The sequence below is a fragment of the Aythya fuligula genome, chromosome 3 (genome assembly GCF_009819795.1).
Source record: "Aythya fuligula isolate bAytFul2 chromosome 3, bAytFul2.pri, whole genome shotgun sequence".
NCBI lineage: Eukaryota > Metazoa > Chordata > Aves > Anseriformes > Anatidae > Aythya > Aythya fuligula.
Window position 1 is genome coordinate 55,834,335 of NC_045561.1, and position 16,116 is coordinate 55,850,450.

The 16,116-nt window shown below is 40.5% G+C and overlaps 1 protein-coding gene across 1 annotated transcript in view; it reads right to left on the minus strand.

Annotated features, from left to right (window-relative positions):
• The window catches only part of AIG1 (androgen induced 1), a 122,443-nt gene that overhangs the window by 80,567 nt on the left and 25,760 nt on the right, over positions 1–16,116 (minus strand). Inside the window, exon 2 of the mRNA XM_032185124.1 lies at positions 4,890–5,045. Coding sequence (XP_032041015.1) covers positions 4,890–5,045 — 156 coding nt within the window. The remainder of the gene's footprint in view (positions 1–4,889; positions 5,046–16,116) is intronic.

A 16,116-nucleotide genomic window follows, 5' to 3' on the forward strand; every position in this document is an offset into this window, starting at 1 on the left:
CACTGCCACATGAGCAATTTTAGAGGACAAGCTGGGAAATGGTTGGTGAGTCAAAAAGGAAAACAAGTAGCTTTATCAAAATACTGTGAATGGAAGCAAAAAAGGAACTAAGAGGGGGAAGCCAATGAAACGAATTGCATAATTTGCTGTTTTAGATGAGCCCAACCAAGAAATGTTATGCAAAACAAGAATGAACCCAGTGGATCTTTATTTTCCTGCACTATGTATTTTTGGTTTTGGCTGGGCTGCACAGTTAGGTTCACTCATTTCCTGGATGGCTTCATGACAAAGTAAAAAAAACAAAACAAAAAACAAAAAACCAAAAATACTCTGACCTTGACAAAATTACATCTAAGTACACGTTGTGCAGTTAAAGGTAAGTTTTCTGGCTGTCTCCCAAGACAGCTGTGGTTAAGTGCAAGTATAAATATATCACTTGGGAGCATCGTTGAGGGTTAAAGGCATTACATATAGAAGTGAATTGTTATTAAAAGCAGACTGCCAGAAGTGCAAACTGGCATGGTACTGCTGGCTTTATGTGGGACCTAGCGCTAGCACAGAATCACACCAACCGAGTTTGAAAAGGGCCAATGAAAGAAATCACAAAGAGTGTGAACTGAAAACCAGGGAGGGCTCTCCTTGGAAAAGAGAGTTCAGCAGTCAGCTGCACTGCTTGCTCATGCTTCCCGCACCAGTTGCTATCTCACCACCAATGAGGGCAGAATCTGGAATAGAGATTTCAGCATGGCAGAATCAATAAAAGTGTTTTGTAGTCCAGTAAAATACCAAGGCAAGTAGGGGACTGCAGCAAATGCCTACACATCTTTCCTTGGGATAAGGTCCCTAATCACCGTTATTAATTGTCAACAGAAGAAGGGTGATCAGCTTTCCTTTTGACTGCACTAGCGCCTTCTTAAAATACCACAGAGAAACAAGAGATACGGAAGCATGCCTGGCTTTCTGTCTTTAGCATCACAGCTTTTTAAAAGCATAAAAGTATAATTTATGCAAATGAGATCATTCTTGCCAGTTTAGACTCAGGCCCAAACTGAGCTATTAAAGCTACATAATAATGTACAGTCTGTGATTTTCTAGACAGCAATTGCTCTTCTAATATGTGACAATATCCATTTTGTTTCTTTGTTCTATTTCTATTAGCCATGGTCTTAAACACCTAGAAATGCCCGTTCTATCTCTTTCTCTTCTTGTACAGTACAAATGAATCACAATAACCATCGATAAAGCCATATGCAGTTTACACAAAACACTAAGTAGCAACAGAAACTTGGAAACTTCCTTAATCTATGACAAACAAATAGAAAAGAGTAGGGATAGTTTAAAACACTAGTATAGGCTTTGATTTTTACGCTTGCCTTACATTTCTTTAATAGTATAAACTATTCCCAACACAAATCTCCTTCAGGATGATAAAGGGGTGGTAGGCGTACCCAGTACAGACAATAATTGGTAGTAAGCCTCTAAAATGCCTATCACAACCTTTTTTTTTTGATTGGATGCTTCGTCATCTCTTAGGCATTTGAATAGTATCCCAGCCTTATAGGAACCTTAAAAAGGGACAGGAAGTGTTGCCCAGAGACTTCTCATGGAATAACACTTTGCTGCGCAGAAAATTGGTCTGATGATTTCTGATTTGATTCACTTAAAATCTATTCTAAAAGGAACAACAATAGGTAAACAGTAGTCATTAGGTCCTTCAAAGAGGTTCATGTTTATTGCTTGATGCTCCTAAACCTAATAGCAGGTTGGCAACTCTCAGTTTTATCGGAGCCCCTGGAGATATGCAATGCATAGCACAACACTGGAGAAATTTGATTTGCTGCAAAGATTTTGCAAGATTTGATTTGTTGCAAAGCCACCCAAGGAGTTTGTTTGCCCTTGGGCTGGTTCTTTCCCTTCCTTTGGAAGGTGGGAGGAGGTTGGTGGTCAGACTTCCCAGGTGGTTTACATGTTACACTTTTTAAGGAAGTACTAAAAATGAAATGCTGTAGTTTGTTACGTGTTTTTTCACACATCATTGTTTGACTTGGGAGTGGAAACCCCTTTTCTCATCTATATTTCAGAGTAAGTTGTCTCAAGGGCTTCAGTAAGCAGGAAATAAAGAAAAAAATGTGTTGAATAGCTCTTGAAAAACTACAGTTAGTGGGCTTTAAAATGTTCCCCTAGTATTTGCATTATTCCCTAAATATGCCCTGTGCAAAACACTGAGCAATAAAAATAATTTAGATGTTAAGGTAACTGACAAGTATTTAAGCATGGCCTCTGTACTGTTACATCAGAAACCCAACAAGGATTTTATTCACATCTGTTCAATTTTTCTGTGTGAATATTCCCTCGTGCCGCTACTGGAAAGCGCTGAGAAGCTCCATGGAGAGCTACGTGGGTGAGACTCAAAAAATAAAAAAATCTGCATTTAAGCTTACATTGTTCTTTTTTTATTTTATTTTTTGGAGTGAGGAAGCTGTTAAGAGAATATGGGAAATAAGGGAACTTTAACTTTTTTCCTGCAGACACTGTGTTTTTTAATAACTTCCTCCTAACAAGCACCCCTGGCATATCAGAATTTCACTGGGTATTTTCTTGCACATAAATAGGTCTTTAAAAGAGCAAAACCAGCATTACACATTCGCTACTTTCAGGCAAACCCTTCCTACTCGTAACCACATTAAAGAAAAGTGGTGCCAGCCTGTGGCGGGTCTGCTGTCCCACAGGCACTGCCTAGTGCTTGGGCACATGGTAGCTGCAATGCGGTGATGGCTGTCAGAGAGTGTCAGGTTTTGGGAAGGAGCTGCCTTGGTGTGGGTTACACATGTAAGCCTGAGGCAGGGCAATGAGACCAGTGCTACCTTCCAAAGCTCTGCTGTTTGTCTCCCAGTAGCCAGGAGAAGAAGCAACAATAAAAACAACCTTTTTAGGCTTTCTTTATTGGAAGTAAATTGAAAGAATATGTGGTCAACAGTTGTTCCACCTCCCCACTGAAACATTACATTTAGGAATTAAGAGCATCTGTTCAATGAGCATGGCCATTCCTTATTATTTTCTGGATTTTTTTCTTGTGTGTGTGCAAAAAGTTATTTCTGCACACAACCACTGAAAAACAAGCTAGCTCCAGGTATGCAAAATGTCCCTTGGGAACTGTGTAAGTTTTGCAGCAGTACGTCTAGAGCAGGGGATGACTAGAGGGGATTCCTTGCTTACTAGTGGCAAGCAAAACACTGCATGAAAGAAACCTGCAAAACATGCAGCTGAAATTGCTCTCTGAATTGCCAAGCCAGCACGAATCTAATATTCTCCAAGATCTTGAAAGTTTCAAGGTCAGAAACACTGCAAGAGAGGAAAAGTACACCAACCTCAGAACAGAGCTAAAACAGAGGCAGGAGAGAATCCTTGTAGATTGTTTTGATGCTTACACTTGTATATTGAAAAAGGCACTTAAACTCTTTAAATAAAGACAAGTAATGTTATATTGTTCTCTTTCTTCACTTCTAGTATCAACATGGTAGGAAAATGAGCTGCTGCCGATCACAGTCACAACTACTTCACAATTCCCAAACTCCCTCAAAATACACATGTAACATATATATCTCTGCACACATAAAATACCTATTTGCAAGCCTGCTTATTCAGAGATTTATTTTTTTTTAATGTATTAGTTGATACCGATTCCTCTATCACGGCTGGAAAACTGCAGTTTCCTACCCCAACATGAACTGTGGCAGCTCCCAAGAGCTAGGCCAGCAAGTGCAGTAAGTGAAGGCTACCAAGTGGGTATTTATAAAGGAAACACCTTCACCTTCACTTTGCATTTTCTAACTTTGAAAAAGCATTCTTTATTTCTTATATTGTGAAATCTCACATTACTGAGAATCACATCTAATGAAGCATCTCTGAATATATCAAACTATAAATGATATATGGATAAGTTGGGTTAAGTGCTGTTAATTGAAAATGAGTGTTCATTGAAACAGTACAAACTTTGAGAAAGTTTTCTAGTAGTTCTACAGTGAAAAAAAGTGAACGTATTTTGAACTACTCTATATCGAAATTAGAAATCAGAAATAAAGTTTCATCCCAAATTATAGTAAAAGCGGTACTTTCATGAAAGGTTCTCCTTTCTTTTAATGTAGCCTAAACTTGGAACTAATCTGAGACAGCTTTTTACGCTTCCGCATAAAAACATGAAATTCTGGATTTTCAGACATTTTCAGTGTGTGGTATGAAGCACCTCAAGACAATGAGCACCTTTTGCCACTAAAAGGGAAGTGCAGTGTCCCAGTGGAGCGGAATCCAATCCAAAGAATAGTTTTCTTTTGAAAAAGACATCTAAAAACCAAATTATTCAATACCTTCTGCGTGCCTTTTTTTACATTACTGACTAACTCCTTTTTTCCTACCCCATTTCTTCTGTCAGCTCCAAATCCCCCATGGGATTAACACGGATCAACCTGGATTTTAGCTTCCCTTCTTCTCCATGACAGAACAGCACACAGCCTGGGAGCTCCAGTCAGGTCGTTACGGTGTAAGACATGTCAGTCAGCACTTCCTTTACAACTGATGATGACACGAGGTGCAGAAGAAGCCCAGACTGATTCCAAGAACCCACTGGTAGAATTCACATTTGAAATGACTTCTACAATCTACTTCCTATTTTAAAAACTTTTATTATTTAATGAACCAAAAATAATTTCAGCAACATCAGTGTTCTCTTACACCTGTGATAAGTACAGTGTAGTAAAATCACCTCTACCATGATTCTCTTTCTCTGTAGTCTCATGTGAAGAGATGCACAAGCCTTCCAGGCAAAAGACAACCAGCAAACACCACCACTCATCCAGTCTGTGAAGATGAGCACAGATTAACACCACACTTACCACTCCGATGGGGAAAGCCAGAACAGCCATCATCCAGTCACGGAGGGAAATGAGTTTTTTCAGCTGCCTTTCTTGTTCTTGACTGTCATTTCCTTTAGTGAGAAGACTGGAAAGGTCGGTCAATACACAGATCCCGAAGAAGACAGCCTGGATAACCTGCATAGAAATGGGAACACATCTTCAACAGTGGAAACACCAGACTTTGGCTGAAAGCAGAGGCAGAATCAGGTACAGGTGAGGAATAGCACCTCAGAACTGACATGGGGAATAGGGAAACATCCCTTGCTTCAAGATGAGTAGAATTTGTTCACATGAAACATAAAGGTCCCTTGTGCTTCCAGGCTGGAAGTTATCTGGGTAAGTACTGTATTCACCTAAACCAGTTTTCCAATTGTTTGTCCAAAAGGTTCACATTCTGAGCACACTGAAATAAACACTCGGATCAGGATGCCAGTGCAGGGGAAATACACTAAGTAGGTAGTTAGTACAATTAAAAGAAACCTGATTTTGCTGTTCGTGGTTTTCATGCCCATAACTTCAGCTGGAAGACCCTGGCATAGCTCTGCGTATGCCTTGCTTTTCACGTTTCTGTGTAAAGCTGTGCAAATGGAAGGACTGTTTTGCTGGTGTGAAGCCCACCCGTGCCTCAGCCAGGTGCCACCTTCCCCGGGGGCTGTACTACAACAATCACCCCTGCTTCGCCCCATAAAGCTAGGCCCCAAAGCCTTCATCTCACAGGTAGAAAAAGCGAGAAACGCTGCCTGTTAAAACAAAGGAAATAAAAAGGATAAGTGGTTCTTCCTCACGTTCCAGGAGCCAAACCTGGAGACCCCCCTGCCCAGGAGCGAAGAACGTGCCTGAGGCCTCCTGAGAGACTCGGCACGCGCCACAGGCACCGGCGGATCCGTCACTGCAGCTCGGGTCACCAGCGACACAACGAGCAAAATGCAGGAGTCAGCCAAGCTCTCACTTCGTGATGGCAGTCTGCCATTTGCCTGTCTTCCTTTTTTTGTGTGTTTATGTGTGCAACACTGTGAGATTATCTCTCGCATTAAATTGGTAGTTTAATCACCTGAACTCACCGATTTGGTTCAAACTTGACTTGGTCTTAGCTTGATACTGTGTTTTTCTTCCTTAATTAGCTTAGTAAAATTGTAGTAAGTTAGCTCAGGAATGCTCTTGCCTGAGGACGTATCAACTTGCTCATCCTTTTTAGTACAGTTCAGAAAAAGTGCACAGAGTTTGTTTACTCCCAGAGCTTGAAGCCCGGGTCACAAACCCACATGCATCAGGTAATCTCAGGTAAGAAATTAACAAAACACGGGCTTGGTTCCCAAACTGCACAGTGATTCATCAAAAACCATACACATGCACTTAAAATACATACTAGGTGTTTTTTTCAAAACAAGCCTGGAGTGCTAGTGTAAAAGTCTAATTGTAAATCTAAGCGTTTGCCTGACTGGGAGCCTCATACTAAAAAGCAGGCGGTCTGTAAGAAATACGAATAGCACATCCCCAGATTTTGCAAGATACAATTTATTAAGTGCACGTATCTTTGCAGAATTTGAACTATAATATAAGTACTGTAAGAAAACACCTCAGGTTAGGGAACACTAATTCAGAATAGGGGAGGAAAAAAGGAGGGAGGAAGGAAGGAAATACCAAAGAGATGTTGACTACTAGAAAGAAATCCAGAGAAGCGAAATGGTTGGATGGCTTAAAGTACATTCCCTTCCTCAACAATCCTCATATAACCCAAATACTTATAAATTCTGGCTGTAAAGCTGTGAACGACAGACGTTCAAATGGCCCCTGAATATCCTGTCATCAACATAATAAAGGAGCTGCTTGCAATTCTGCTGCCATTGCCCTCCCCTCTCCCTGCTGTAGCTCCATATAATTTGCTTGATAAATAGCACAGAGCATAGACCGGCAACATTACAAAACATTCCCTGAAGCTATGAAATGTGACAGACTACTAATGTTGGACCTGAGTATTCAGCTAGAAAAAGGTATAACTTCAAATGACTTTGGAAAAGTTAATGTTTTCTACGTAATTCCTGAAAAACATTTTAAATCAAAGTAGGGGCTCCTTGGAGCTACATAATCGCAGAGTCCTTATGCACTTTTTCATGTTATTTATTTGAAGGAAGCACTTAGTAGAAAAAAATTCTTCCCATCCTTAGCCCTGTTTTCCACCAGACAGATGGCCTATTTGGAGAGAAGGAATAGAAGCACTAATTATGTATTTGCTTGACTTAAGAGGAGATATGATACCATCTACACTATTCGCTCAAGAGTGTGAATGCCAAAGAAGGAAAAAGATTCAAGACAGGACTGAAAAAAAAAAAAAAAAAAAAGTCTACCTAACAGTAATGAGATCAATCTGGGTGTAAAGAAGTTTAGGCTGAGTACCAGGAAATATTTCCTAACAGGGAGTTCTACCAGACCATGAAATAGTTTCTCAGAGGAAATGGTGGAAGCCTCATTGCTTGAGTCATTCAAACTGATATTGGACAAAACATTCAATAATGTACTGCAGGGAACAATATTACACTGGCAGGGCTTGAACGAGTGACTAATAGATTGTTTGCAGCTCTAACTATGATTCCCTGAAATGGTCGCTCTCCAAAGTAACACAGACTCAAACAATCACACACCCACTTTCCAAGGGAATTGGAATCGTACATCCACTAATCAATCATAAAACGAACAGCTTCTCTCCCCATTATCCTCTTACGAACACACTGTTTCAAGGGAAAATACAATGATATCATAGGGAATAACTGAAAATTCCTAAAGGGAAAGACAGTACCCAAAGTCTTCAGCAAGTAGCTATGAAAGAAACCGTTCTACAAAAAGATTAACAAATAAAAATACATATAGGAAAGAGAAAATTACATATTTATTGAGAATTGTTGAACATTCAGAGCCAGTGAAAAAATCCTACAGTGTTCAGGGAGCAACATTTCCAGCCTATTCACACAAACAGCGTATGTATAAGCATCACAGTACTTTCTTTCCTTTCTAGAATGTGCAAGAAAATTCATCTGACAACTATCAACATTCAGGATTAGACTGAGGACGGCCAGAGCTGCCTGACTCTCAGCAGCATAATCTGAACAGCCACAGTCAGCAACAATTTACATCCTTCGGGGGTCTGGCATAAGGAAAGCATAGGATGCTCATAGAAGGCTCAGGGGAGACATTATTGCTCTCTACAGATACCTGAAAGGAAGGTGTGGGGAGCTGGGGGTCGGCCTCTTCCCAGAGATTACTAGTGACAGGACTAGAGGGAATGGCCTCAAGTTGCACCAGGGGAGGTTCAGGTTGGAAATATCTTTTTGTTTCTGTTCAGAAAGAGCAGTCAGGCATTGACACGGGTTGCCCAGGGAAGTGGTGGTGTCACCGTCCCTGGGGGTGTTTAAGGAAAGGCTGGATGTGGTGCTCAAGGACACAGTTTAGTGGGTGACGTTGGTAGTAGAGTGATGGTGGGACCAGATGATCTTGGAGGTCTTTTCCAACCTATGATTCTGTGTAGCTAATGGCAGTTTATCATATGAAACAAATTTCCAAAGTACATACTCCTCAGTGTGAATGTTGCATAACAGATGTAAAAAGTTCACAGCGAGGGAGAAGAAACTCCTTTTTAGCCACATGCTCAAAAGCACCCTGACCTTACCTCAGATTTAGGATCGCATTTTCAAAACAAGGACCTTCCTTTGAGAATCTGCAGGTGGTCAATCTATACAAGAAACAGTCCCAAATGTTAAGCAAATAAGTGACTTTTTTTTTTTTTTTCTTGGAAATTTAAGTACTAAGAGTGCATCGGAAGGAACATATTCCAATTTTTGCATCTAACTAGTGTTTGAAGGAAAACAGTGATTAGAAAATGACAAATGCAACATGACAGGAAAGAGCCACACCTTCCTTACACCATGTAACAGTGATAAAGAGGCAGAAACTTGTAAGCAGAGTATGGAAAAACAAGCAAATCACTGACATGGGTATAAAATACTAACTTCCTGCTGACCCCATTTTTTCCACTGAAGCCCAGAGGGGCAAATGCTACTGTGCTTGATACTACAGTACCTTTAAGCTTTGTTATGTAATGGCAAGTAATGCAAACAGCCTTCTACAGGTATTTTAGTAACACAGAGCTCTGAGGAGAGACAAAACTTGTTAAAATGCTGCAGGAGAAAACAGCTATGAATAGAAGATGAAACCAAGCAACCAAGAAAGCTTCTCAAACAGTGAGATCTGTTCAGACTATGTATCAGAAAAAAAAAAAAATATTTTTTACTGCACCTTATGAACAATTAGGATCAAGTAAGCTAATTGTACATGTCTGTCTCCTACAAGATAATAACGGATTGCTTCAGTACAGCTGTCTTCCACAAGATGCTTGCTGAAAGACAGCAGCCAACAACCTCCTTATATTCCCCCTGACTTCTTAGAGGCCTTTCAGGTTGAGCAACCAAAAACATATTTCCTCATAAACCTTTCTTCAGTCCATGCAGCCTCTCTTCTGTCCCATGCTGTGGAGCCCCACAGTGCAGATATACAAATATCTGCACAACCAAGGTCAGCAAAAATTCTGTCACCATTCTTAACAAGGCAGAAAACTCCTACTAAATTCACTGAATCTAGGATTTCATTGCCTGTGGATTGTTCTTCTTTCAGGCTACCTCACAATGAGAAGCATTCCTTAGAGCTCAGAGCAGGAGAACTGGAAAAGGCTGTGGAAGTACCCCTACAGCCTTATTCACAGGTACGTTTTGCTCTATATTCTTTGACAATGGAGAATTCACTGTCCTCCAACATATCATTTTTAAAGATTGCCAGCACTTATGAGGTGTTTCATGCACCCCTCTATGAAATAAGGCATATGAGTAGGCTAGCAAATAGGCAGGGCTGCCAGAATAAAACATGCACGTAATACTTAAAAAATCAGCAAGAAATAAAAAAGGATGGAAAATTAAGTAACATTCAAATTTTCCAATCTGTGTTATACAGAACACAGTCTGACTCCCTTTTTGAACAAACAGAATATGATTTACAGCTCCAGAGTATGTTACCACTCCTCGTCACCTTGTGCCACTTTTGCTTTCGTTCCTCCAATCTCTATATTATTATCCTACATGAAAATGTGTTACATGATTTAGCAATGAGGATGAGTGTGCTTTAAGAAACTGAAGTAATTTAAGTCAGATTTTTATCTCTCTGCCCTAACTGGACTCTGTTTTGGGACCATGCTTCGTTCTGATTGCAGTGTACTAGACCATATCCAGGCACCTGTGGATATCCTGCATCCTATAACACATGTGGACATCCTGCAGCCTGTAAAAGCAGCTCAATGAGCTGAAGTTGCAATACAATGAGCTAGTCTAGGTAAGGCAATAGCAACAGGATATTTTTGATAGAAAACATACTATGTTTATGGAACAAAGCCATGGACAGTAGCTGTTTATTAATCTGTTGTACCAATCTGTTGGTACAAGATTCTAGATAAACTACTCTTGACTTCATGAAGCTACCGATTCTTTTGTCCGCTGCCACTCCACTGGCACTCACAGGCACATGGCTTTTACTCTCGACATTCGTCCTCTTCTCTCTGTACCTTTGTTAGTTTGAACAGCAAGCAGAAGCTGGACAATATGTAATCAAGTGTTAAATCTTTGTACCAGAGAAGCTACTGACTTTAGATAAGAAAAAGACAACTCTTCATGCTTACAGACAAATGAAAGACTGAAACAAAGACATAAAAGCAAGAAGCAACAACATTGAGGTATTAAAATACATGTCAGTGTAGTGTGTCTAATTACTCAGTTTACAGTTAAGTAGATATAAGTGCAAATACCTTGAAGAAATATTGTGTGTTACACAGAATCATTACTCCCTTGCAAGAAATGAGGAAGAAGACTTGTATTTTAAAGGCCAGAGGTAGAAGAGCAGCATCACCCTAGAAAGTTCAGCCCTCGTATCAGTTTGGGAGCAATCTTCTTCCACACTGACTGCAGTGCATGGCTGTTCTGTTTGTCAGAGCAGATTTCCATGATATCATAGCCCACTGCAACAGAGACAAGGAACACATCCCCTGTGCATCACAAGCCAGTGGCCTGAGAAACCAAATACACAACGTACAGGCACAAAGGTAATGAGCAAGGGAACAAAATCAGAGTAAGCCGAAGGAATACTATATGCAAATGCCATCTACTTTGCTCTGAGTTGTTTCATGGTTAAGCATCTTGAAATATGTTTTTCTTCCTTCTCTTTCACTTACACAAATTAGAACTTAAACTCCACCAGTAAAACATTACACTTATTTCTTCTATCAGAGGAGCCATTAGAAATTTGGTAAGTGCACATATTTCACACTGATGGACAGCCTTATAAATATCTAGCATCATCCTCATCCAAAACAATGACTCATGTCTCCCTTTACAGCCTTCAGTGGGGGGCAGGTTCCTGTAACCAGGATGTCACACATGAAGCCAAGCCCTTACTAGGAAATGTAACTTCATTTTCATGATTTAGTCATATGACATGAACCAGAGCTTATAAAACATGCATAATCCTTTACCATACAATATGTGTTCAGGGACTGTTTTAAATATCCTTCACTTTCTACATAACCTCCTGTAGTCTTTTCCTCTGAAGCCCACCAGGATTGTCCAAATGTAACCAAGGAAGGACAGGGCTTTAAACCAACGAGATTTTACAGATACAGAAAAGAATAAAGTCCACTGTGCAATTATTATGCACGCAGAATAAATCTATTTGGCTCCTGGGTCTAGTTTTTATAGGTACTAAATCATTTGAGCCCAAGTGTTCAAGTACCTATGTTGGAACTGTGGAAAGGGGACACAGCTGTTAAAGACAGACCTTGTGTTTCCAAAAGGCGAGATGTACTGTAAAATTCTGCCTGTTGGAGCACAAGATGTGTTTTTACCTGGACAGACAGAAAGCCACTTTTTTTTTTTTTTTTTTTTTTTTTTTTTTTTTTTTTTTTTCTGGAAACTAGAGCAACTTAAATAAGAAATCAGAAATCTAAAACAGATGTGGGTGCCTAAAATGTCACTTTTATAGCATTGCCTTTCAGTTTCTGTTAGAATTCACAATTGCCGGCAAATGAAATTAAACAATCTAACATATAATATAAGCCTATTGCATGCACCTCTTCCTTTCTCTCTCCATCATTCCACAACTTTACACAGAAAAACACCAACACCTTACTGCGCTACACTTACTGGAGAGGCTAAGTCTCAGACCGTTCTGTCTTAACATGATTCTTGCCCCTCTTGTAATGGTTTTCAAACACATGCCACACAGCTCTCACAGAGCTAATGTGGTTGTGCTAATGTAGTTTTACAAGTAGTCTCCTTAATACTGTCAGAATTTCTATAAGGACATTTATAATTTCTTACTACAACAGACTAAACTGAAATTTGGTAAAGTATCAAAATATTTGGAAATGCTTTAATGTTTAAAGGCAACAAAAAAAAAGCATATTTCATTTTGTGCTTCACATGGGTAAAATGCTCCCAACAACAACAACAAAGTTGCCCAAGTGGACGACAATTGAGAAACTCATTTTGAAGTACGACTATATCTCAGCTGCGTTGCATAGATGACATTTCCAGCATGATCTCAGCGTGAGAGACTATATGCCATCTGGCTCAGAAGTGTTAACACCATGGAATCCACTACCACTATCAGATGAAGAGATGAAATGGACAAACACAGAAAGAGGTATCAACAAAAATTTGACCAGATGCTCAGAGAGCGTTATATTTTCTCAAATCTTCTGCATTTTTTTTTTAGCTGTGTCATTTCTCTCTAACCTCATGTCCACCCAAGTCTTCCTTCTTCCTCTAAAAACTACAGGCATTTTTTTCTGGATGCTTCTGAGTTAGAGATCCCTGAATATCTTATTTTCATCTTAACTAATACACTCAAAGAAGCACTAAGTTCATTGTTCCAGCATTTAAGAAATTATTATTCTATTTTTATCTTTATCCTTTTGATTTTAAATTGTTTTGACTAAACTCATTTTCTAATAATCCCCATTTTCTTTCTTACTCTCTTGCATTGTGTATAGAAAAGCTGCCATTACTACTTATTGTATCCTGCTTATAAGACACTATAATTTCATTAAACTTATATAATCCATTCAGCAAACATGTATAATACAGTTTATTCAGAATAGATTATGATTTTATTAGGTTATATCTTTTATGTTTCTCTTTGCTGAAGCTTAATCCTATTAGGATTATACACTGCTCAGAAGGTTATGTCATTATTTTGGCTTAAATGCTAGTTTTACACATTTCAGCATGATTGGTACGGTCTCTGCAGCAGTGGCCTTGCATTCAACCAGCAGGAATGGCAGCTCTCTAGACAATGTTTGGGATAGCTAGCTAAGAAGCTAAGACTTGTTCTGCAGCTGTCTGTGCTAAACTGAGCTTTAGGATAGGGTTTCTGATGGCTGGAAAGTCCCTAGAGCTTTGCAGGTTAATTACCCCCAAAAGAAATTAAATTTTATTAAATACAGACTTCCTCAAAGAAACGTCTTGCTTAAAACTTCAGAAACTTCTGCATTGCACCAACTTTTTCACGTTTAGAAATACTAGGTGAAAGCCACTAGAGGGAAGCAATTTTGGCAGACCAAATTTGAAAAAATAAATAAATAGAAGCTCTTTAACATGAGAGTCACTGCCTTTGCTTTTTATTTCTTCCCTTTTTAATGAATAAGGTAACAGCTGCTTTCTAAATTGCTGAATCTAGAAAAGGCAATGACTGATATATCTCAGCAACATGGTTACAGAGCTGGAAATGCAAATGGAAAAGGATTACAGTTTTCTGAGACACAGTAGCCACAGTGCTGCCCTACCATTTCTGCAGGAAATAAAAGGTTTTAATCCTGTTTACTGAGTACTGTAAAAACAATAATGAATGACTCCTCACACCAGTCCAGCAAGGTAGAATATTAAGTGATACTGTCTCAGTCGGGCAGTTCTCCCTCTCTCCAGGGAAGGCAGGGGAAGGAAACATTATGCCACCTCTTCATACAACCAGTTTACCAACAACACACAATCTAGGTAAATTGCAAACCCACATTGTGAAAAATAGCTCAAGTCTCCAGTTGGGGTAACCTTCAGCTTTTGCTTAAAGCAACTTTTCTTCTTTGGCTCACTGCTGCAGCAGCCGAAAGATAACTTATGAGGGACACATAAAGTATGTTCATAAATAAAGTTATTACTAAAACAAGGATGTTTTGTAATTAGACCACAGCAAATGATGCTGTTATTCAAGCTCCACTTAAAAAAAAAAAAAAAAAAAAAAAAAGAAAAAGTGAACATAATCTTGTACATTAATTATGAAACACATGATTAAATGAAAACTGATCTAACATGTTGTACTGTCCTCATAGACAAGACTATTCTTTACAAAACATTTCAACATGGCATTATAAGTTGTAAAGAGTTGTATTTCAGGGGAAAAAAAGGTCTTCATTATCTCATATCTCTAATGAAAACATGGGAAAAACCCTGACATAAGCTAACTGTATTTAAATTAAATAATACGAGGGAGGTTGAGTGTTCACTAGGTGTGTGGCATTTCAACCTGGAATAATACTACTTCCCTGTGTACATTGTCTTCCACATAAATAAATCTCAAAGGAAACCGAGGATTTGTTTCCCGACTGTCCATGGGTGAAAGTGAGGCACGGGGCAGCGCGCTGCTCAAGGTCACGCCGCGAGTCAGCAGGGGAGCCGGGAAGTGAACTGCCGAGCCCTGACCTCCAGGCAGCTCCCTGTCATTAGATCGTGCTCTGTTCCTTGCAGCTGCGCTCCTGCTTACAGTGAGAGCTATTTCAACTGCATACGAAGGAAACACTCCTGGCTTTCTCACAGAAGTAGGGTAGACTGTTCCTGTCCCTCCAAATGCAGCCAGACAGCTGCTAGTGTAAATACAAATACTTTTCCTCTTAAGAACCTCGTATTAATCATAACTTCCAAAGACCTTTTTTTTTTCTTTAGTGAAGTTTTTAAAGTTTTCTAATGGTTAGATACTCCATTCCTGACTACCTGATCTTGTGCCAACCAACAAGTCACCACATTCTGAAATATGACAGCTCTGGAGAGCTTGTCTAGTCCCACCTTCACTGTTCTTACCCTTTAGTTCATGATACCAAACAGTGATTTTGAGCAACATTAGCACTGAAAAAATCATTTTTTTTTCCCTTCACTTGTTCTACTCCATGTTTTTTTCTTCACTTGTTCTACTCCATATGAGTAAGTCTGAGGAGCTGCAAGATCAGTGTGTTGCACACCTTGCCTCCCTGCATCCCCACAGGACAGAGTGCTGGATAGGAGAAGCACGGCCATCCCATCTGCGTCCTTCACATTGTCTTCGGAGGAAGGTCCTGAAAAAGAAATGGCCTGGAGCCCTATCTTGCCTCACATGCCTGTGAAGGCAGGCACTGCTCAAACCTCCGTGCCTATCAAGGGACATGCTCACACCACCCATGCCTATCAAGGGACGTGGCCCACAGGTCAGCCGGGCAGATCACATCAGGAAACGCACAGGCATCACGTATCCTCTGCTAAACCTCTCAGTACTCCAAGACCAATGACTCCCCGCAGCAAGTAGGTGCGGTGTCCTCTGAATTACCGCTCCAGCTGCAATCGCAAGGCAGCTGGGGATAAGGGCCGGGCCGTGCACATGCCAAGAGTGCTGACTCACCAGAGGAACTCCCTGGGCAGTCCCGGGAACTCCCCAGACAGTTTCTGTGAGAGGAGATAATGGACTGAGGGCTGCGGGAGTACAGGAGCCCGCCTGGCCCCGCCAGCGACAGAGGGATTGATGAAGGTCCCCGGGCAGCCCCAGTTTGGCTTCGTGTCAGCCAGATAAGTGAGGGTGTGACAGGGGCTGGGGCAGCAGGGAGCTCCCGGCAGCCCTGGCAGCAACACGGGGAGCTCCTGCCCCACACACGTGAAGGAGCTGGTGGCCTGGCAGGCACTCCTCGTGTGTTTGGGTATGTTCATCACCAGATGGGGCAGTTCCTGCACACAGCTGAGTCGATAGAAACTCATCATGTGTGCACCAGAGTGGTGGTGTGGGCGCACAGGCCAGCTAGATTGTAAGAGTTCACCAGCCAGCGGTCTGGGGAGTCTGATCTGAACCAGCTGAAAACGCTGTTATGAGCACACTCGCAACAGAG